The sequence below is a fragment of the Planococcus citri genome, chromosome 2 (assembly GCF_950023065.1).
Source record: "Planococcus citri chromosome 2, ihPlaCitr1.1, whole genome shotgun sequence".
Lineage (NCBI taxonomy): Eukaryota > Metazoa > Arthropoda > Insecta > Hemiptera > Pseudococcidae > Planococcus > Planococcus citri.
Window position 1 is genome coordinate 61,861,245 of NC_088678.1, and position 20,993 is coordinate 61,882,237.

The following is a 20,993-nucleotide window of genomic DNA, read 5'->3' on the forward strand; positions in this document are numbered from 1 at the left end:
CACCAACGTTGCTAGATACGTGTAGTAATTCTTTATCTATAAAATGATAATGAAAGTTTGCTAAAATTTCGACTATCTTATCACTGTCCTCGTTCATGCATAAAATTCAATAGGCCTATGTAATAATTGGAAAAATAAAATAAAATTATAGAAACGCAGGTACCTATGTATTTGTATTCTAAAAGAAAAAAAAAAGAAAATCGTACTTACGAAATTTCAAACTTGGAAAAATGTATAAAAACATTTTAAATAATTTTTATTGGTAGGTAATTGTTCAATATGTTGACTCGAAACAATTTCACAAATTTTTCAACCATCATAAACAAGATTTTAAAAATATAGGTAGGTATTAAAAAAACGTATAAAATTATAAAAAAAAATTGGGCGACAAAATTAACGAGTGTCATGTTATTGCTACATGAATTCTTCTTACATAGTTACCTACAGTAGGTATTTCTATTCAAAACGACGTAACAAAATTAAAAAAATCGTCTTAAAAAGTAATTCAAGAGGTAAAAATAACGCTTTGTCGAGAAAGATTCATTTCTTTCTATTACCTATTAATATTTCATTTCAAATGAAATTTGATGAGTAGGTATTATTAAAAAAGGTACACTAGGTACACTTCAAATTACTTAGTACAAACAGATACGATTTGAAATCGTTCAACAATAAATTTCATCTATCACAAGGTTTAAGTATTCAGTTTAACATCATTGATCGATGCGATATATGGCGTTAAGTAAAATATTAATAAATTATTAGGAATTTTTTAGGACTGTTTTATTGAGGATTTCGTTCCATTTCAGCCCAATTTACCGTATTCCTTGGCAGACTTTGTAAACGGACTAAATTATGTTCGCTGGGGCTTTCGTCGTGTTCATAGGATGGATTTTGATGACCACCAAAAATATCTTTGACGTTTACTCCTGAAAAACGAATATTTGAAAAAATGCATCGTGATAAATAAATACGTAAAATCACTCCAGACAGTCATTGACAAGTCGTTGGTCAGGTTTTTGGGAACGCATACCCATTTTAATAGGTAGTTCGCATGTCACTTTTTCCGAACAATCCGAAATTCATGGCCAAAATTTTCCTGAAGTGTTCGAAAAAAGCTTAATCGTAATTTTCAATTTTTCTTAACATTTTAATCTATTTCTACAGATTGAATGACATTTTTTTCAGAAATTTCGAAATCATGACTCGATTTTGGACTCTGAGACCTTCAAAAATGCTCAAAAAATATTTTCGTCGAAATATTTGAATTCCTCGCAAAATTTCATCTCATTTTGATAGGTCACATGACATTTTTTCAAAAATCAGAACCCAATTTTGGGCTCAAAATTCTTCAAAAATGCTCAAAAAACAGTTTTGTCACATTTTTTTCTCGGAAAATTTTCAAAACTTGAAATATTAAGTAGGCACTTAGGTATCCTTGAAAAGGATTTTCAAATGTATGTATTTACCCGCCGTGGAAGATAATCTATGATTTCTGGTCACATTATTCACGAAACCATTATTGGCTCCCAATGTTTGCATCTGGGATTTACGACGTTCAGCTTGTAGGGATTTTCGTCTGACTTCCAAAGCTTCTCGTACTTCTCGTCTCATTGTTAACTTTCGACCAAGTACCGGAGTATCTGAGTAGAAAAATAACTCATTGATGAATTTAATTCATTAGGGTAGAACTTGACGGGAAAATGATAAAATATGATTAAATCAAATCAGATCAGATCAGATCAGATCAGATCCGACAATCGAACATTTTCTCAATCCAACTACATTTGATCAAATGCTAACAGATCTGATAAGACCAGTTTGATCAGATTTGGTCATCCCTTAGATCCAATTTGATGTAGCCAGTTCCCAAATCTATCCCACATTCAATTAGATCAGATCAATTCAGACCTAATCGAATCCAATGTTTTCCCCTTACATATAGAAAATATTTCCAAGCAAATCGATTTTACCATTTCCAGCATCTCCATCGCCTTCCATCTTCATCTGCAAGAATCGTTTCCTGAACGCCACATCCAAAGTACCAATCGTTCGCGTTTTATGCTTCTGTTTCTCCAAATTATAAATCGTTCTCCTTCTTCCCACATTTCGATCACCACTAGACCCAGATTCGTTCTCATAGTCTCCATTTATTCCTTTCAAACGTTGCAGATGTCTTACTATGTCAACAGCTTGTTTATCCAAGAGGCCATCTTGTGATAAATCATCCTTCTACGAGAGGTAAAAAACAGTTAAGTAGGTAATTACGTGATTGGAAAAGGGGAGCAAATTTTATACAAGAAGAATGTAGACGTTCACAAATAGGTACCTTCTTTCTGAACCAGTTCAGTTCTGTAGAAGCCAAGATATGCGATAGGGTACCAAAACGATGGAAAATCATAGCTGTGAATTGGATTATCAAAATGAAGGCGAAGAAGAATACGAATACCAATCCAATCGGCTCAAGTTGTAGATACTCTTTGCTGATTAATACCTTTGGTTGAATAGAAAAAGCCACGGATTAGAGATCAGTACACATTTTATTTTACTAAACATTTTAAAAAATTAAAATTCGATTAAAATATTTGTACTTCCAGTACCAATTATGAACCGAGTAAAAAAGTGGTTCTTTATTTTACTTTCTATTCCACCTCTAGTCCGGCCTATAGCATTTATGGACTAATTGCACCCCCTCTTGATTCTCCAATGACAACTTTTTTCTCAAAGGGGACATCCTAAGGAACATTTTAAAGCAAATTTGACCAAAAAAAAAAAAGGTTCGCCCTACTAACAAAATGGTGGCCATTTTGATTGACAGAGGTCAGTCAAAATCGCAGATTTTGCTTTCCAACATAGGACCTAACCGAAATTTTTTGAACTGGACAATGCTAGATTAAAAGAGCATGCAAAAATTCACCACCAGTCAACATTTCAAAGGCTAAGGTGCATTTTTCGATTTTTGGTGAATTTTTGAAAATCAAATTCAAGCCAAAAATGAGAAAAAAATCAAAATTTTACTAAAATTGACCCAGATAGCTGAAATTTGGCATATGCCCTATTTTCGACCTGCCAAATCGATTGAAAACGGTTTCAAACCGTTTAGAGCAGTTCTGGAGTCTCCAGCAGATTTTTGAAACTTGAAAATGAAGGTGGAAATACGAAATTCACGCTGCACTCCTTTAAAAACGATATTAAGTCGACTGCAGGCGAGTTTAAGTCATTTCAGAGCCTCCAGCGACCTTTTGAAAATTCTTGGAGCCTCCAGCAGATTTTTGAAACTTGGAAAATATGCATGTAGGTACCTACTAGGAAAGCTGAAATTCATTCTGTAAACTAAATTCAATACAGTTTGAAGTCCACTGCAGGTAGATTTCAAGTCGTTTTTGGAGCCTCAATTTCCAAAAAGTTGCTGGAGGCTTCAAAAAGACCTGAAATCTACCTGCAGTCAACTTGATAGCGTGTTGAAGCTGGAGTGCAGAGGGAATTTTAGATTTAAAACTCTATTTGGTAAAATTTTATGGAATTTTCGAGTGATTTTCAAAAAGTCGCTGGATGCTCCAAAATGACTCAAATACCTGAAAAATTTCCCATAGAAGGTGATGCTATGAAAAAATGTCAAAAGTGAAGAAGATTAAGGGAGCAAAGATCCAAAATTCCAAATTCCATCAAATTAAAAAATTCAACTTCATGTGAACATACATCTTGAAACTGAGTACGTATTCCTTAAATCTTCAATTTATAAAAAATACTGATTACGATGAAAATTCATTATTCATTTGTTGCGATGTTTGACTCTGTGCGCCCATTTCGTGAGCGAATATTTGAAAACATTTTTTTTTTTTTCATTTCTTAAAAATTAGCTAAGAAATGAAAAGATCATTTTTTATTTGACTCTGTAAAAATAGTCACAAAATGAATATTTTTACACACAAAGATCGCCGGAATAAATCATCCTCCTCCCTTTCCTCGAAATCTCCAGGAAATTGTAGTTCTTTTTCCAACATTTCTGAAATGTAGGAAGAAAAATAATGTTTGATAAAATTTTCATAAATTAAATTAAAACCCATTGAATTTTCAATTTGTGAAAAATACTGATTACAATGAAAATTTATTTGGTATTCAATTCATTGATGACAATTTTTGGATCTGTTCGCCCAAAAATTTGAAAACATCTTTTTTTAATTTTTTAAAAATCAGGTAAGTTATGCTAAAGAAATAGAAGGATTATTTTCTATCAGACTTTCGTAAAAAATAGTCAAAGAATGGATACTTCTGTCCATGAAGATCATCAGAACAAATCTTCTCTCTCCCCCTTCCCCTCTTGAAAGCTCGAGGAAATTACATGATTTTTTAACGTTTTTGAAATGCAGGAGCTAGGGATGATTATTTCTGATAAAATTTTCATAAATTCAACCTCAAACTTATAGTTTATTACTTGAATTTTCAATTTGTGAAAAATACTGATCACAACGAAAATTCATTATTCATTGGTGGCGATTTAAACTCTTCACCAATTTGGCGAGAGAATGAAATTTGAAAAAAAAAATTTTCATTGCTTTAAAAATTCTGCTAAGAAGTAGAAAGATTGTTTTTTCATCAAACTTTTGTAAAAACAGTCATAGAATGGATATTCCTGCTCACGAAGATTATCAGAAGAAATCCTCCCCCACCCCCCTCTTGAAAACTCGAGAAAATGGTGGAAGAAAAATTATTGCCAAATTTCAGCTATCTAGGTCAATTTGGTGAAATTTTAATTTTTTCTCATTTTTGGCTTAAATTAAAAATGTTCAAAAATTCACCAAAAATCGAAAAATGCACTTTAGCACTTCAAATTTCGGCTGATAATGGATTTTTGCACACTCTTTCGATCGAGCGAGTCTTATGTTAGAAATCAAAATTTTCGATTTTGGCTCACCTGTCAATCAAATTTGGAAAGTTAGGTTTAAAATGTTTCTTGGGATGTCCTCTTAAAGAAAAAAGGTGTCCCAGAGAATCGGGAGGGAGGTAAAATTACTCCATATATGCTACGTATATGCCAGATTATAACCTTTTTAGGGCTCTATCATAATTAGTACTGACAGTTTTGGCGTAGAATTAATAGTTATTTGAGAAATTACAACACATTTTCACATAATTTATGTACAAAATACGTACACGTCGTAATCTCTGTTCCACAGTAAACCTAATATTGGTTGCATTATTTAGAAGTAGGTAAATAAACATCGAGTAAAAAAGTGCAAATAACGTATGCATTGAAGTGAGTTCAGTGCGGATTCGATTAAGACCCGAAAAAAGAACACAGATAATCTTGACGATATTATTGGTGTTAATAAAACCACCAGAAAGTCCTCGGTTATTCACGATCAAATCTCCATTTTGAAAAAAAAAACCATGGTTAATAGACTTGAAGAATCCAATATTATGAATCATCAATATTATATCCAAAGGAATGAATCGACCTAGTCTTCGTAAGGGGGGTGGGGGGGTTCGATAAAAAATTTCCACAATAAATTCCAGAAGGAAAAAAATCATCGATCATGCTGTTATTATCCGAACACTTGAACATTCATTGACAATAATACCGAACATAGAACATAAATCGTAGATACCACATCATAGAAAAAAGTAGGTACTCGAATATTCCATTAATACAGTGTTAATAGGTACATCACATGGTGAACTGGTAACCACAACCGTACACATAAATAATTACAACCATAAACACAAAAGAAATATACAGACACGAAATGATATTTTTTTAAAAAAGGAAACCTGGAGAAGTGATAAAAAGAGGTAGGTAGTTGCGTTCACGTGTTAGGTACATAAGTATAGTGAATTCATTTATTGCAATCGAAGCTCCACAATAATATAAAAGGACCACATCGATAGTAAGATGACCGGAAATTTGTTAATCGAAATCATGCTTTTGATTGGAATATTTTATACCTCATTGGTCTCCTCAACATAGGTGATATTTGTTCTAACACCTAGAGGCCAGTTAACATGAAGATCTGCTTTGTTGAGTTGCAACAAAAATACAACCAGTACGAATAAAGCGTTCATCATGAAAAACGCGAAAACGCATTTGTTTCGTAGCTCGATTAAATCGGCTGCTATTCTAGCCTACAAGCATATACATAAAATACCATATTATAGCGTACCAAAACTACCAACGAGGCGCTGTAAATACCAAATTGTAGCACAATAAATTTCAAATGGGAGGGTCGTGGGTCAGTTGAATTTGATGTTTCTAAAATGACGATGGCATCGTTGCTACCATGTTGATAGTTTTGGAGTCGCAGTTGAGAGCTAAACTTACCTCTTGGGTGGTTTCATCATAAGTTATATTAGTCTTTACTCCGAATGGCCATTTTACGTGTAACATATCTTTGTTCAATTGTAAAAGAAATACGATTACTACGAATAATGCGTTCAACATGAAAAATGTAAATACACTTCTATCACGTAGATCTTTCAAGTCTGAAGCGATTCGTGCCTAAAACAAAAAGATATTATGGTCCCCCTTGTCCAGTTGTCCGCAGTACTGTTTGCAGATCTTTCTTGATTTGCTGAGAGCTGACAATATAGGTAGTTAAGCTCGTTTTCAGGGATTCATTTTTGGAGGAGGAAAAATGCAATAGTTGTAAAAATATATATAGGTAAAAATAGAAATGTAAGAATCAATGTAATTCGAATGTAATTTGATTGATTTCATGAATGAATTAAGTGTTACCTTTTCAACTTTATCTTCGTCAATTGGGAAGAGATACTTTTCAATGAGTTCTTTCCAAAATTGAGACTCATTCGCTGATAGAAAAGCCACAGGACCTTTTTTCAAATCTTTATCTTCTATCCAGTATGGATTTATGTCATCATGACGTTCAATTTTGGGTTCTGTTAAATCATGACATTTATTATTGTAGGTATTTATACACATTTAAAAGTAGGTACTACTGATCCAAAGGGCAAAAAAGTACACACTTGGCTGATATTATGGCGACCCAAAAAATTCAGTTGTTTTTTTTTACAGAAATGGATCTAATGTGGAATGTTACGAAGGACGTTTCAATAATTACAAAAAAAAAAAAACTATCAAGTTTTTATGGAATATTTGATTTTTTGACGAAAATTACAAGTGATATTGATGGGCGATCTGAGAAAAAATAAATAAAATGAGGACTATAATATGATCCAAAAAATGTGGAACGCTTCACGATTTTGCGTGTCATCCTTGCGCAGGGGCCATGCTAATCTTCTCTGTATCGTTCCAATTTTAGTATATGTACCGCCGAAGCGAGTACGGAAGCTAGTCGTTTTCACGTTGTATATATACCAGCGTTTAGTGCGCGAGACTTTATCTGCGAGTAGTAAACTATACCGTTTTCGTTCGTTCAAAAAATCCTAAACATCGTGACATTCGTGACCCTATTTGTTTCCACAAAATTCTTTTAAAATGCTTGACATGTCGCATTTTGGGCTAAACATTGAATTCTTCAAAAGTACTCAAAAAAATTTTCGAATAAATATTGACATGACTCGTAAAATTTTGACCCATTTTGAATGGGTGGGTCATTCCATGTCAACTCAACCAAAAAAAATGCGATTTTGAAAGTCATGTCTTGCGATTTCGCTCACATTTTGTTTACAATATCTACCCACTCAATAAGTAAAAACCCGCAATCAGTTTGGTCCCAGCCCCCTCAGGGGGGCGGGTGGGGGGCTTCAATTATTTTCACATTGTCTCGACAGGGTGTCTACCGGAATTTTTCGGCCGAAAATCACTACCTTTTCACTACCTTTCAAAAAAAAATCACTACCTTCCAAAATAATTCCCCCCCCCTCCAACGCGAACGATTTTTCATTTTTTTTTTTTGGTTTGAACTTTGTAATTTTTTACAGAGCAGTAAGTACACGTTTTCATCAATTTGAAATCAATTCAATGATTTTATAACCATTAAAATGAGCGAATTCGAAAAATTAACAAATCAACTATTTCGAGACTAAAATTCTTTCAAATATGAAAGATGAAGGATTTTTAAAAAAATTTTAGCATTGATTTTTCAGGGTGTCAAGTGGAACAAACTTTCAAAATAAAAAATCAGGACTTTAGCAGGACATATTTTTTAAACGCTTGGGGTTTTTCAAGAGGGGGAGAAGGTGGACGAGGCAAAATTTTACATTAAAATTTTTCGCTATTCCAATATCTTCAAACATCTCAAGATTTTTTCCCAAGCAAGCGGATGTTGAGAATATAATTTTGTCATTTCAATTTTTGATTTTATTTCCACCTTTAAGGTTTTTGTTACTGTAATAAAATTGGGCGAATAAAGAACTTTTCATAAAAAAAAAATTAGAAAAAATAATGGAAAATTTGAACAACATTTGGAAAAAAGATACCAATTTTATGAAAAAGGCTACCGAAAATTACAATTTCGAGGTGTATAAAAACCTTGTTTTCTTCGGTAATGAATGAAGAAGTTCATTATTTTTGCTTCAAAATTTTAAAACTTGAACTATTATTCAAAAAAAAAATCCAAACTTGAAAAAAAGCAAACGAGCCCGAACGAAGCGAGGCCAAGAAAGCTTTCAAAAATATGTAATTCAAGTTCTAAAAAAGTCAATAAAAATGACCCATTTTTTACAAAAATTTTCTTGTGTGGAAAATTGGATTTTTCGTTTTTTTTTCATTTTTCACTACCTTTTAAGAAAAATTGCTGAAAATCACTACTTTTTCACTACTTTCACTACCGACTTTCAAAATCACTACCTTTTCACTACTTTCACTTGAGTTCACTACCTGGTAGACACCCTGCTCGAGGTACTCAACTTCAGCAGCGCATTCCTCCAAAGCTATGATACTTTGATCAAAACTGATTTCAAAGTTCGAAAGGGCATTGCATTCTGAACTTTTTAAGCATTTTGAAATGTTCAAAAGTTGAAAGTTGAACTTTCAAATTGAAAGTTCAAATTTCAAAAGGGCGCTGTAAGTGAGAGCTACCGTTCAAAATTCTGAAAAAATTTCCATAGATGTACATTTTGATGCATTTTTGAAATATGCAAGTTTCGGGATGGGATTTTCTTAATGGTGTGGGAGCACCCCCTCCCCCAAATTTGGGTGAAACTTTCAAAAAAAAACTGGGGCATGTGATATATCGAATTGTATGTTTTTGGTGACGCTGAACACGAATATGACGTCATATTTTTGATTGGACCCTCATCCACGGCCCCAGCTCCTCCCCAAAAAGGGTAAAAGTTGAGAAAAGTGTTTTGTTCGTGCGACACATGGAATAACATGTTTTTGGTGACGCTGAACACGAATATGACGTCAGATTTTTGATTGCACTCAATCCACGTATCACTTTTTCAATAATAAAAAAAAATCACGACTCAATTTTGGCTTCATAATTTCTCACAAGTGGTCAAAAAACATTTTCGTCGAAATTACTCTAGATCCTTGCAAAATGTTGACCAATTTCATCACTTGCATATCACTTCTTTAAAAATTTCAACAATCACGACTCAATTTTGGCCTCAAAATTCTTCGAAAGTGCTCAAAAAACATTTTCGTCTGAATATCGTCAGTTCCCCGTAAAATTTTAACCCCCTTGATAAGTTTGATTTAACTTGTTCAAAAATCCCAAAAATCACGACTCAGTTTTAGGCTCAAAATTCTTAAAAAGTGCTCAAAAAAACATTTTCGTCGAAATATCTTCAGTTCCTCGTAAAATTTTGATCCACTTTTATGAGTTTCATATTACCTTTCTCAATTTTTGGCTCAATATTTTTCAAAAGTGCTCAAAAAATATTTCGAGTTTTTCGAAAAATTTTAACTCATTAGATTACTTACGATGCATTTTTGTCCTTGAAAATCTTCAAAAATAGTCAGAAACCACTTTCGACAAAATAACCCATTTTGGTAGCTCGTATGTCACTTTTTCAAAAGACATGATCATGATTCAATTTTGGGCCCAAAATTCTTCAAAAATGCCTCAAGCACATTTTTGGCGAAATACATATAGGAATTTCTTACAAAATTTCTACTCATTTTGATAGGTCGTAAGGTGACTCAAGTACGTGACCATTTTTGTGCTAAATGCCAAAAAAAATCACACTTGAGGAGCGTTAACCGCTGCAGAACTTGGGAACATTTTTCAAGGGCCTCCTAATCTTAAAAATTGAGTATTTTTAGATCCCACTCCATTTCTGGAAATCCAAAAATTCAAAATACTTTCCCCCCTTTTTCCAAGACCTATATCACATATACATAAAAATCATTCTGAATTTTTCGTGTCGTAAAAATTCCAGCCAAATTCGATCTCTGAAACAATTTTTGCCAAATTAACTAATTACAACAGGTAGATACCTAAAGAACTGGTGTCTTCGCTTTCATCACTATCACTTTCTTCTGGAATCTCGTCATTTTGAATTCCAACTCCAATATTAGCATGTGGGACGCTCACTGTGGAGGGAGTACGATGTTTGGGCCCAAGATGACCATGCCCATCCAAAGATCTGCGCAACACAAGCCAACAAATGATTTCACACATGGATAATTAATCATCATGCACCTTTTTCCCTGAATTCAACCACTGACTGACCTTTCAATATGTTCCATTCGTTTATTCATTGAATCCAAAGATTCTGCTATTCGAAGAATTTGTTGCCTTTCGTCGATAGGTTTTTGATGAGTGCAAAACATACATTTGAATAGTCCAGCAAACGATAATTCCAAAGAACCTTCTTCGTTATCTTCGTTCATTGGGTTATTTTGCAAGAATCCTAGTAAAGATTTCGATTTAGCTTTACGTTTCGCTTCCTCTTCTAATTTTTTCTCCAATTCCAGTTCCTAAGAAAGGAATCCAATTTGTTAGAACAGTCGCTTGGAATTTTAAAAATCAAAGTGTTAATCTTAGGAAAAAATCGTACTTTTTTGGTCTTTTTCACTTGCACTTCACGAGTACCCCAAGTAACAATATTCAAATTAATTATTGAGTAAAGAATTAACAACAGGTACATGGACGGAATAGATAACAGATAAATACTGAAAAATATTATGCAAGAGAATTCTTGAGGATGAAGTAAGGCTGCTATGAAAAAGGAACTCAACATGGATATCAAGAAAATGGCTGAAGGCGAACCGATACCATCCTCTCGTAATTGTAAAGCTGTACCAACTATTACAGCCATCATTATTAATGCATAAACTGTTGATAGTATTTGAGCGACTAGTAACTGAAAAAACAAAAGTAGGTATTTCAAAAATGATCAGAAATAACATTAGTTTTTCATTTTTTCAACTCCTCAAAGTCAAATCTGAAGATTTTTCGGTGATTTTAGCATAATGCATGAAAATAAGGCTCACCTGGATATTACTTTTACAAGTGAAACACACAAACATGAATGATAAAATAGGAATAATATTGTAATAGAAACTGGTCCAATTATCGATATGGAAAACTGCCACAAATGCACCCACCAACATAAGGAATATTGTACCAGGACCCAGGATAGTGCCACCCATCAACATGAACTGTAAAACAGAATCGCATGATATAGGGCTCTTTGAATAATTCACCAAAGTCCACAGCTTGAAAAAAAAATCAGCTCACTTGATAAGTGATATAGAGCAAAGAAATATTATCGTTAATTTTGATAGTCCTTTTCGAGTCCATCAGCAGATCCATGATATTAGCTATAGTGGATGGCACCCATCGACGTCTTTGATTATAAAATTCATTGAAATTCTCAGGGCAACGAGTATAAGCATCGCTAGCAGCGGAGTATTCGACTCGGTAGCCTCTTTGTAATAGTAATGTACACAGCCAACGATCCTCTCCTGTGTGAATAAATTCCACTCGATGTTTGTAAATAACTCAAGACTTGAAGTTAGTAGGGAGGAGGAGAAAAAAGGATGAAAAAATTTACCCTGATCGTATTGAACGTAATGACGAGCTTCTTGAGATTTTGTGGTATACTTCCTCATGACATTATCATCCATGAGAGCTTTTCCTCGGAACAACGAGAAACATCCGGGACTACAAAGTACGCAACCGATCATGTGCTCGGTGGCTTTTTGAAGCCAGTGACCAATCGCGTATTCGAAAACTTGATACCATGCCATTGGACCTTGAATAGAAGATCAGAAGATTATTGAAGAATGGTACAAAGTTATACTTATAATAATTATGCTGCACACCAGGCTTGGGGAAGATTTTAATTATGATTCGAGTCACGATTCGGATCAAAAATGCGGTGCAGATTTGATTCCTAATTATTCGAATAATTTTTTTTTCAAGCCACGAATCGTGTTTACGAATTACTTTTAGTCCGTATTTTCATTTCTTTTTGATAATTTTTATTGATTTCATCGTTATTATTATTTTTTTTTTGGTAGCATTTTTATACCACTTGTTTTTACAATATTTTATGCAAATTTTGCTAAAATTTTAGCAATCCTAAAAAATTGATAAATTTTGGTAAATGTTGACAATTTTTGACAAATTTTGCTTACTTTTGTTCAATTTCAATCCATTTTGCCAATTCTAAAAAATTGACAAATTTCGGTAAATTTTGATAATTTTTGGTAAATTTTGCCAATTATAAAAAATTAGCAAATGTTGACAATTTTTGGTAAATTTTGATAAATTTCGCTTACTTTTGCTTAATTTCAAAACATTTTGCAAATTCTAAAAAATTGACATATTTGAATGAATGAATGAAATAATTTATTTAAGGACGCTTCAGCATCATAGGCTTTTTTGCGTCCACAATACATTACACTATACTATATGGACCATCAGGCAATAAATTAACAAGGCAAATAAACAAATGGTAGATAAATCTTGCCAATTATAAAAAATTGACAAATGTTGACAATTTTTGCTTACTTTTGCTTAATTTTTGGTAAATTTCGCCAATTTTGAAAAATTGACAAATGTTGACATTTTTTGACAAACTTTGCTAAATTTTGACAAATGTGGTTAATTTTTTAACAAAAGCCAATTTTAAAAAATTGACAAATTCTGCTGAATTCGGATTTTTGCCGAATTTTATTCAAAATTTCATAGTTGAACAATTTTACGACTTTCAACTTGGCTTCGAAACATTAAGTAAAATCACTTGGTCACAGGTGTTTTCATCAAGTGTTTTTTACAATTTTCAACATGTCTCCAAGATGTTTTATATGCAAATTTTTGTATTTTCTTATCCTTTCTACCCTTCGTCGTACATACCCTGAAAATAAAAGTATAATTTTTTATTCATTCAAGTGACTGTTATTGAAAGTTCATCACTCTTCGTATAGTAAGTAATTTTCAATTATTATGATGATATTTTCGTGTTTTTATATTAGAGGTATTTTTAATAAGTATTCAACCATGATTAATGAAATTTTAGCTCATTTTAATATGTTTTCGACCAAACTCTAAAAAATGTAATTAAAATCAAATTATGACTTTTTCTGAAAGTTCATCACTTTGTAGTAAGTGATTTTTAATTATTAGAAATATAATGATATTTTCGTGTTTTTATATGTATTATTTTAATAAGTTTTCAGCCTTGATTAATGAAATTTTAGCTCATTTTAATATGTTTTCGACCAAATTCTAAAAAGGTGAACAATGTACTTATGACTTTTCTAAAAATTTATTACTTTGTAGTAGGTAAGTAATTTTTAATTATTAATCAAAGATCTTTTGCTGTCACAGATAGCAAGCATCGATAAACTTTTTTTTGGTACAGTGGTTATAATGATATTTTCTTGTTTTTACTCGTATATTATTTTTGTAAGTTTCCAATTAAGTATGATTAATGAAATTTTAGCTCATTTTGATATCATGTTTTCAACCGAATTCTAAAAAATGTTATTTAATCTATGTATAACTTTTCTGAAAGTTTATCACTTTGTAGTAAGTAATTTTCAATTAGGTACCTACATATTATAATGATATTGTTGTTAATAAGTTTTCAGTCATGATTAATGACATTTTTGCTAATTTCAATTTTCTCAATTTCATAATTCATTTTTGACGATGCTTTTTAAAAATTATACCATGTTTTGCGAAGCAAAACGTATTCAATGCTACTTTTTCCAATTTCACTGAGAATTTCATCGGGCTTTCGTGATCAGAAATTTATGTTATTTCGATAGGATTTTAACTACATGCTTACGTTTTATGCAGTTTTGCAAAAATTTCATCATATTTGTTTGGTGTTTTTTTTCAACATGTTTTGATAACATTTCATGCAATTTCGACTAAATTCGAAAAATCTTGCCAGGTACCTACTTGAAAATTTTTTGTAACTCAAATTGTACGCATTCAAAAACAATTCATCAAAACTCAGTTGATTTCAAAGCTATTTGTGTGTAAATTGAATGATGCAATTCGCTCAAAATATCACAAAAGAAGCTATTAAATGGGGCATATTTAGCAGAACACAATCAATTATAGAATCATTTGTCAGAATCAACGATTCGCGAAAATAAGTCGAATCACGTCTTTTTTTCACTAATGATCCAATATTTTCATAATTTTACCCAACCCTACAACAAGGTCCAATAATTTTTCTTTACTATTTACCAGAACCGATGGGATGAATTCGACCACAAGCAGCTCCTAAATTTTTATTTTTCTTCATTAAATCTACCAATAACTGTACAGCATTTGGTTGAAAGTCGATATCTCCGTCCAAAGTCAACAGATACGTGTTCTCAGCCATAACCTCTTTTCTGTCTACTGGTATTGGCAGTTCCATAAGTCGATGACCAAGTAAATAGTACATGTACATTACCTACACAAGTGAAACATTATAACGTTAGGTAAAGCCCATTAAATGAGAGATTTTTTCATTATTAGATGAAAATATCAACGAATCGTACTTGACTCCATCGTTTTCTATGCCTGATTTTTGATTTATCTTTCAAATGAACAAACATTTTGGTTTTTCCAGGTAAAGTCCACACCAAACGACCACCATAAGGAGTAGGGTACTTGATAGGTGGTCTTATTCTGATATTGGTCTCGTGCACGTGGGTTGCAGCTTCGTCTATGATGGTTACCAACATTTTCACGAACCTGTTTACCTGACTCCATTCATCATTAACATCGCTGATCTCAAAACCATCATCCAAAAATATATGTGCTGAAAAAATAGCCAATTATTGTAGTTAACTGTGGAGTTTTGGGGTAAAAATGTGAGGGGAAGAGGATGGGTTATGAGTATGAAGCTCACTTTCAAATTCATAATAATCTGGATCAACTACTCGTAGATATTTTTGAGCTACACGTCTGGCACATTGATCTTCATCCATACGTAAGATGGATTTCAACATTTCCATCATCTCTTCCCTGGTTTCGTGCCACATGGTAGCGCAAGCGTATATTCTAGTAATGCTGTCAGACTTTTTAACTGTTTTAGGGGTCGTACTACTGGTGTCTGTGTGAATAGAGATTGTTTCGTAGTACTCGTCGGGATCCTTTTCGCGATCCACCAATTCCTATTAAATAAGGCATTTGTGAGGTAAACTGTTTTTTATTATTTTTTATTATTATTAATTTTAAAATCAAGCTCTAGAATAATCACCTCTGTTTTGACATCTTTCTCATCGTCACATCTTCTATTCAATCCTAGCGATTGGTCAATTAATAAAGAGTCGTACATAGGTCGAACAAATAATTTCTCAGTGGTTGCCAGACGTTCACATTTTGGCGTCCAGATGTGTAATGTCACCCAAGTTTGTGATAATAGCCAAAGCAGCCATACCCAAGCATACTAAACATTAAAAAATTAGTAGATACTTATCTAGTTCAGTTAGGGGCTAATGATACGATAAGTGAATCAATTTAGGTACCTGTCTTGATATGAAATCATTCAAAAAGTACACCGGAGGCGATTCGAAGAAAAGGTAATCTGGGATGGAATTATGAAAGAAGCAAGGATCTTCGTGCCTTAGACCACAAGCAGAAATCAGCAAAGATAATGTTACTGGGATGGTCAAATTGACTGGAAATGCGTAACTGAATCCTTGGATCATTATTTTACAAGCGAATTTTCCTGTAAAGGCGACGAATGTGCTCCAATTACTATTGTGACACTCCTTTTGGAAGATTACAAATTTTAGGGGAATGAACTATGAATATTTACCAAAAATGTAGCAGAAGTAAGAGCAAAAGATTTGAGCCAGTAAAACATAAATAATGATGTTATAATCGGCATCAATTTCAACAGTTTCTCCAGTTGGAACTATTTCTGCGAGATCAGGTAGGGTGAGTCCATCTCCAACAGGTTTGATCTAATTAAATAAGACACAACACGTTATAGTCTGATTCTTATTGTCAGAGGCAGATCAAATGATTCAGCAGACAGGCAAATGCGGATTGGGCACGTTTGACTGTGAGTCTCTGGGTCAAGTGATGGGGTCCAACTAAACAAATTCAAGAACCCTGACTTGATTTTTTTTCACACTTTGATAGTAAAAATTTGTAAAAAAAAAGTTGAAAAAATCGCCTTCAGAATAACCTTTTTGAATTTAAATTTTTGTAAATTCGTCAAAAATCCAAAAATTAACTTTAGGCCCTAAAATTTTGGGCTCTTTCAATCTAGCTTGGTTTCGTTCAAATCAGAGAGTACTAGCTCAAAACGTTTTCTGGTCAGTTACAAAAATTGCCCTTCGAGGGAACTCTAGCTGGACATCTTCGTGCAAATATAAAAATATTGAAGATGGTTTCCAAGTCAGAATTTCGTCATATTTACTATTGATTGGGTGCTTCAAGCAAAATTTAGCTTTTCTCCATTAATTTTCAAGATCTTTCTGGAAACGTGGAAGCGTTTATGAGCTACTGAAAAATTGACTGTCATTTGTTCTCAAAGTGCTGAGCCCAAAAATCCACCAATTCAACGAATTTGAGCTGGAAATTTCAAAAGTGATTTTCTGAGCTAAGTTTTACTAAATTTCACTTGAAGTCTGGAAACTGATTTGAACGGTTCAGAATTCAGTTTCAAGTCAACTTCGGTTTTTGACCCTCAAAAATCACCATTCCAGTGGATTTCAGCTGGCCATCTCAATAAAAAATTTACATCAGAATTCAAAATTTGGAGAAAAAAAATCAAACTGGTAAGATGACTCAGACATCTGCTAATCTCAGCCCTGAGCCCTAATTTTATCAATCATCATTACCGGTTGACCTTGAGCTTCCAGAAAAATTTTTTGATTTCCTCTATGAGTTTTCAAATCCCACTGGAAACTGATTTAGGCTTCAAAATGGTTCGGAACTATCACCAATAGATTCAGTCCTTAGTTCGAAAATAGGATACAAACCAAATTTCAACCTTACACGTCAATTTGATCAAATTTTAATTATTTTCAAAAACAAGAAATGAGCAAAATTTGAATTTTCAAAATTTTGCCAAATGTGGAAATTGATTTGGACAACTCGATTTGATTCTGATTTGACCTCACTGATTTTTTTCAAATCAAAAAGTTTTACTAGCATTGGGCAGTTGTAATTCTCTGGAATAGAAGATTTTAATAGCCAAATTTTCAATTTTGTATTCAAAATTCATGAAAACAATTTGAAATACTAAATTCTTGAGGCATTATTGAGTAAATCGGGCGTTTCAAAAATTTTGAATACCAGTTTAAAATTAGTTGGTAGCCGAGCAAATTTTTCAAAATATAAGCAAAACATAGATATTTGAATTGACATGGTAATTGGAGAGTAGCAGAGCAAGTTTTCGCACAATGTAAAAAGGTAGCAGAGTCGCATTTTCAAAAATGCAAAAATATCAACATCAATATGGTAGCAGAGCCGGATTTCCAAAAAAAATAATTGCATACTTTGGGAACCCCTAAAGTTTTTAAAATTATTAGACATGGTAGCAGAACTCATTATACAATTTTTGGATCACCTCAAACCTCAGATTGTCAACTAGAAACATTCAAATCGAAATGGTGGCAGAGCTGGGTTTTTTAAAAATGCAAAAAATCGACAAACAAAAACACATGGTAGCAGAGCTTGGTTTTAAAAGTTGCAAAAACATTGATATTCAAATCAATATGGTAGCAGAGCATTTCTGTTGTCAACTGACAACATTCAAATCAACATGGCAGCCGAACTTGGTTGTCAAAAATACAAAATATCAACATACAAATCTACATGGTAGCAGAGCCGAGTTTTTAAAATGCAAAAATATCAACATTCAAATCATGTATGGTAGCCGAGCTGCGTTCCTAAAAAAAATTGATTTGGAAATACCTGAAGGTTTTGAAGTTATTAGACATGGTAGCAGAGCTCAATATATAATTTTTGCACCACCTCTGATTGTCAACTATAACAGCATTCAATTTAACATAGTAGCAGATCCAGGTTTTAAAAATGCAAAAATATCAATGTTTAAATCAATATGGTAGCAGAGCTGCGTTTTTAAACAAAAAAATAAATAAATGATAATCATTTGAAAATCCTTAAAGGTTTTGAAATCATTAGGCATGGAAGATTTTTTTTCAACTCTAAGTGCTGTTATTGAAAATGTCCATGTTTTGGTTTGAAAGAACCCTGCAGAAGAATAGTGAAGAAGAAAGGGAGGGGGTTCAATGCGAATTTCTACAATGAGCCCTTCCGCATTTTGCTGACTGAACCTTCAACCTTAGATCCACCACTGCTAATCGCAATAATTCTACGTTTAAAAAAGCTGACAACGAATTCTTACTTCAAGAACTTTGATTTTATGATCTGAAAATCCAGCTGAATAAAGCGAGAATAAATTGGTAATGTTTTCGTTTTTCAAGAACGTGAACACAATCATACAGCAAAAGAAGCAGAACATTTTCCATATCGAAATAAAAATGTATGAAAAATACCTCGTATGCTTAAGTCTATCCTTTATACGCCATAAAGGTCTCATTAAACCTGTAAAAAATCAAATTGGAGCAAATAAATTTCATTAAATAAAAAATGGTGACTAAGAATCCCCCAGACCCAGAGCTAAATGCTTACCAAAAAGTGAATATTTGGTTACATAGTTTTCCCAATAACCACAAGAGACTAAAAATAAGGTAATTGGGATTATAATTAATTCAACAGGATCTCTTTGCTTTTCCAGCAATGGCCAAAGCACGAATCCTGTCGTTTGAGCCCCTACTGCTATTACATCCATAGCTATTTTCGCATACAGTTCAGATTTATCCGAACGAGTTGAAACACCTCTGGCGTTTCTTGAAGTAAGAGCTAGGGCAAAAAAATCATAATTACTCAGCATCAATTTCATATAAATGTCCATCGTATGAAATGGAAAATTGGCAAAATTGCAACTCACTTAAAAAAGCAGGAATAAAGCATAAACAATTGGTTATCATGGCACCTTTTACTACATCAAGACTAGGAAGCACATTGAATACTAAAGACGCGACACCTATCGTGTGCAACGTCTCCATACCACAAACAAATACAAAATCTTTCAAAGGCGGCCGCCTCCACGATTTGAAAAAACATATTCTTAACGACCTTATCAAGGTCCCTAATTCAGGAACAAAAAAAGCAAACAGCAGACACCAAGTCCACGCTACTCGTTCTTCGGGTGGCAAATTCACCACGTATTGTTTATCTCGACCTGGAACAGAAATCATGCTAAATATTGTAGATAATTCTCTACATTTATCATGGATACCGTTATAAAAAATGCTAACTTTCTCGGCAGCGATTAACAGTGCTAAATATTTCTATCCTCGATCAACATTACACAGTAGACACTGGAAGTAAGTTGAATTACCATTTTAAATTTTTCTTCCACTTTTTTACAAGCAATTACCCGATGTACCTTACGTCATTTCGAGAAATTTGATGCATTTTAATTAGACAAGTGTAATTATTTTACATACCTAAATCTTTATTACAATAAGGAACAATTCTATCTGAGCGGATTTGCGATGCCATGAGGAATACGCAACATTTGGCCACTACACCGCAGCCTAGAACTACTGCGAATGTCACAACGTAGGTGAAGATTTTTAGGATTTTTACGGTGAATTCCAGGCATTTTTGACTTTCCATCGAACCACTGTCCCGTTTTGGTGGTAAATCTCTGAACACGTCCCATCCTTTCGTTTCGTTTACAGTCCTTGTACTGAAACATGTCAATATAGTGGATTTTTCAATTGGAGGATGAACATAATGATGGGTATAATGGTGATAATAACAATCAACGTGAAAAATTGGATGCTGATTGTACGCTTTTTCATTCTCTGAACAACATTCGAGACTTATTCAAGCCATACATCTTTCGAACTTTCATTTCGAAATTTATACATCATTTTTTTAAACTGAGATTCAAAATTTTCGAAAAATATCAATTTTTCAATTTTTTAATATTTTTAAACTTTGGTGACCTTTTTTAAATGAAGTGACAAGATTCTGTCAGAAGACCTGGGAAAATTTTTTCTTGAAAAAAAAAATGTTATCCAGAAGGGTCTGGACTCAAGATGTGAAATTTCTGCACTTTTTTTTCACTTTAAATTTTTGAATTTTTTTGATCTTAGGAAATAGGTATGTTTTTAGAGGGCGAGAGAGGCTTTTTTTTACAAAAAAGTTCATTGAAAAGGATTTTTTTCAAATGAGCAACATTTTTTTGAAAAATGTGTAGGTACATGTGTAGACTTCTGTTGATCATCTTTTGGACAATTTTCTCAAAAAAAAACACCAATTTTGATGTATTCAATCGTTTTAAAAAAGAAGATCATTTGGAATAATTCTTACATTAAAATGGGCAATTTTTTCAAAAAAACCCACCAATTTTGATTTATTCAATCTTTTTAAAAATTTTCAACTTTGAGTGAATCCATACTATGAATCAGCATAGCTTGGAGGATCAGGAGGTTTTCCCTTAAAAAGAACTTTATAATAATATAGAGCAATTTTAACGCAAAAATGGAAAGTTTCCCCAAATTATTTTCAACTTTCCTCCTCGTATGTATTACTAAGTACTTCATTAAATTATTA

General features: G+C 32.9%; 1 protein-coding gene and 1 non-coding gene across 7 annotated transcripts in view; both read right to left on the reverse strand.

Moving 5' to 3' along the window:
* Positions 1 to 235: 235 nt before the first annotated feature.
* Positions 236 to 20,993, reverse strand: part of LOC135836939 (chitin synthase chs-2-like) — a 120,392-nt gene continuing 99,634 nt past the window's right edge. For 4 of the 6 annotated variants that reach the window (XM_065352023.1, XM_065352027.1, XM_065352026.1 and 1 more), the window contains 22 exons: positions 19,877 to 20,121; positions 19,315 to 19,608; positions 18,996 to 19,226; positions 18,709 to 18,908; positions 16,144 to 16,291; positions 15,851 to 16,053; positions 15,583 to 15,771; positions 15,232 to 15,496; positions 14,879 to 15,141; positions 14,580 to 14,790; positions 11,926 to 12,126; positions 11,610 to 11,836; positions 11,363 to 11,530; positions 10,927 to 11,232; positions 10,599 to 10,846; positions 10,364 to 10,512; positions 6,734 to 6,894; positions 6,320 to 6,496; positions 2,330 to 2,494; positions 1,974 to 2,232; positions 1,470 to 1,643; positions 236 to 929 (listed from right to left, as the gene is read on the reverse strand). In XM_065352023.1, the coding sequence (XP_065208095.1) occupies positions 784 to 929; positions 1,470 to 1,643; positions 1,974 to 2,232; positions 2,330 to 2,494; positions 6,320 to 6,496; positions 6,734 to 6,894; positions 10,364 to 10,512; positions 10,599 to 10,846; positions 10,927 to 11,232; positions 11,363 to 11,530; positions 11,610 to 11,836; positions 11,926 to 12,126; positions 14,580 to 14,790; positions 14,879 to 15,141; positions 15,232 to 15,496; positions 15,583 to 15,771; positions 15,851 to 16,053; positions 16,144 to 16,291; positions 18,709 to 18,908; positions 18,996 to 19,226; positions 19,315 to 19,608; positions 19,877 to 20,121 (4,630 nt within the window). In that variant the 3' untranslated portion in view covers positions 236 to 783. Of the gene's footprint in view, positions 930 to 1,469; positions 1,644 to 1,973; positions 2,233 to 2,329; positions 2,495 to 5,946; positions 6,124 to 6,319; positions 6,497 to 6,733; positions 6,895 to 10,363; positions 10,513 to 10,598; positions 10,847 to 10,926; positions 11,233 to 11,362; positions 11,531 to 11,609; positions 11,837 to 11,925; positions 12,127 to 14,579; positions 14,791 to 14,878; positions 15,142 to 15,231; positions 15,497 to 15,582; positions 15,772 to 15,850; positions 16,054 to 16,143; positions 16,292 to 18,708; positions 18,909 to 18,995; positions 19,227 to 19,314; positions 19,609 to 19,876; positions 20,122 to 20,993 lie in introns of all 6 variants that reach the window. The other 2 variants (XM_065352024.1, XM_065352029.1) reach the window with 1 other exon arrangement.
* LOC135838259 (U6 spliceosomal RNA) lies at positions 7,195 to 7,301 on the reverse strand. The gene has a single exon (XR_010557349.1). It is a non-coding gene; the product is annotated as a U6 spliceosomal RNA (small nuclear RNA).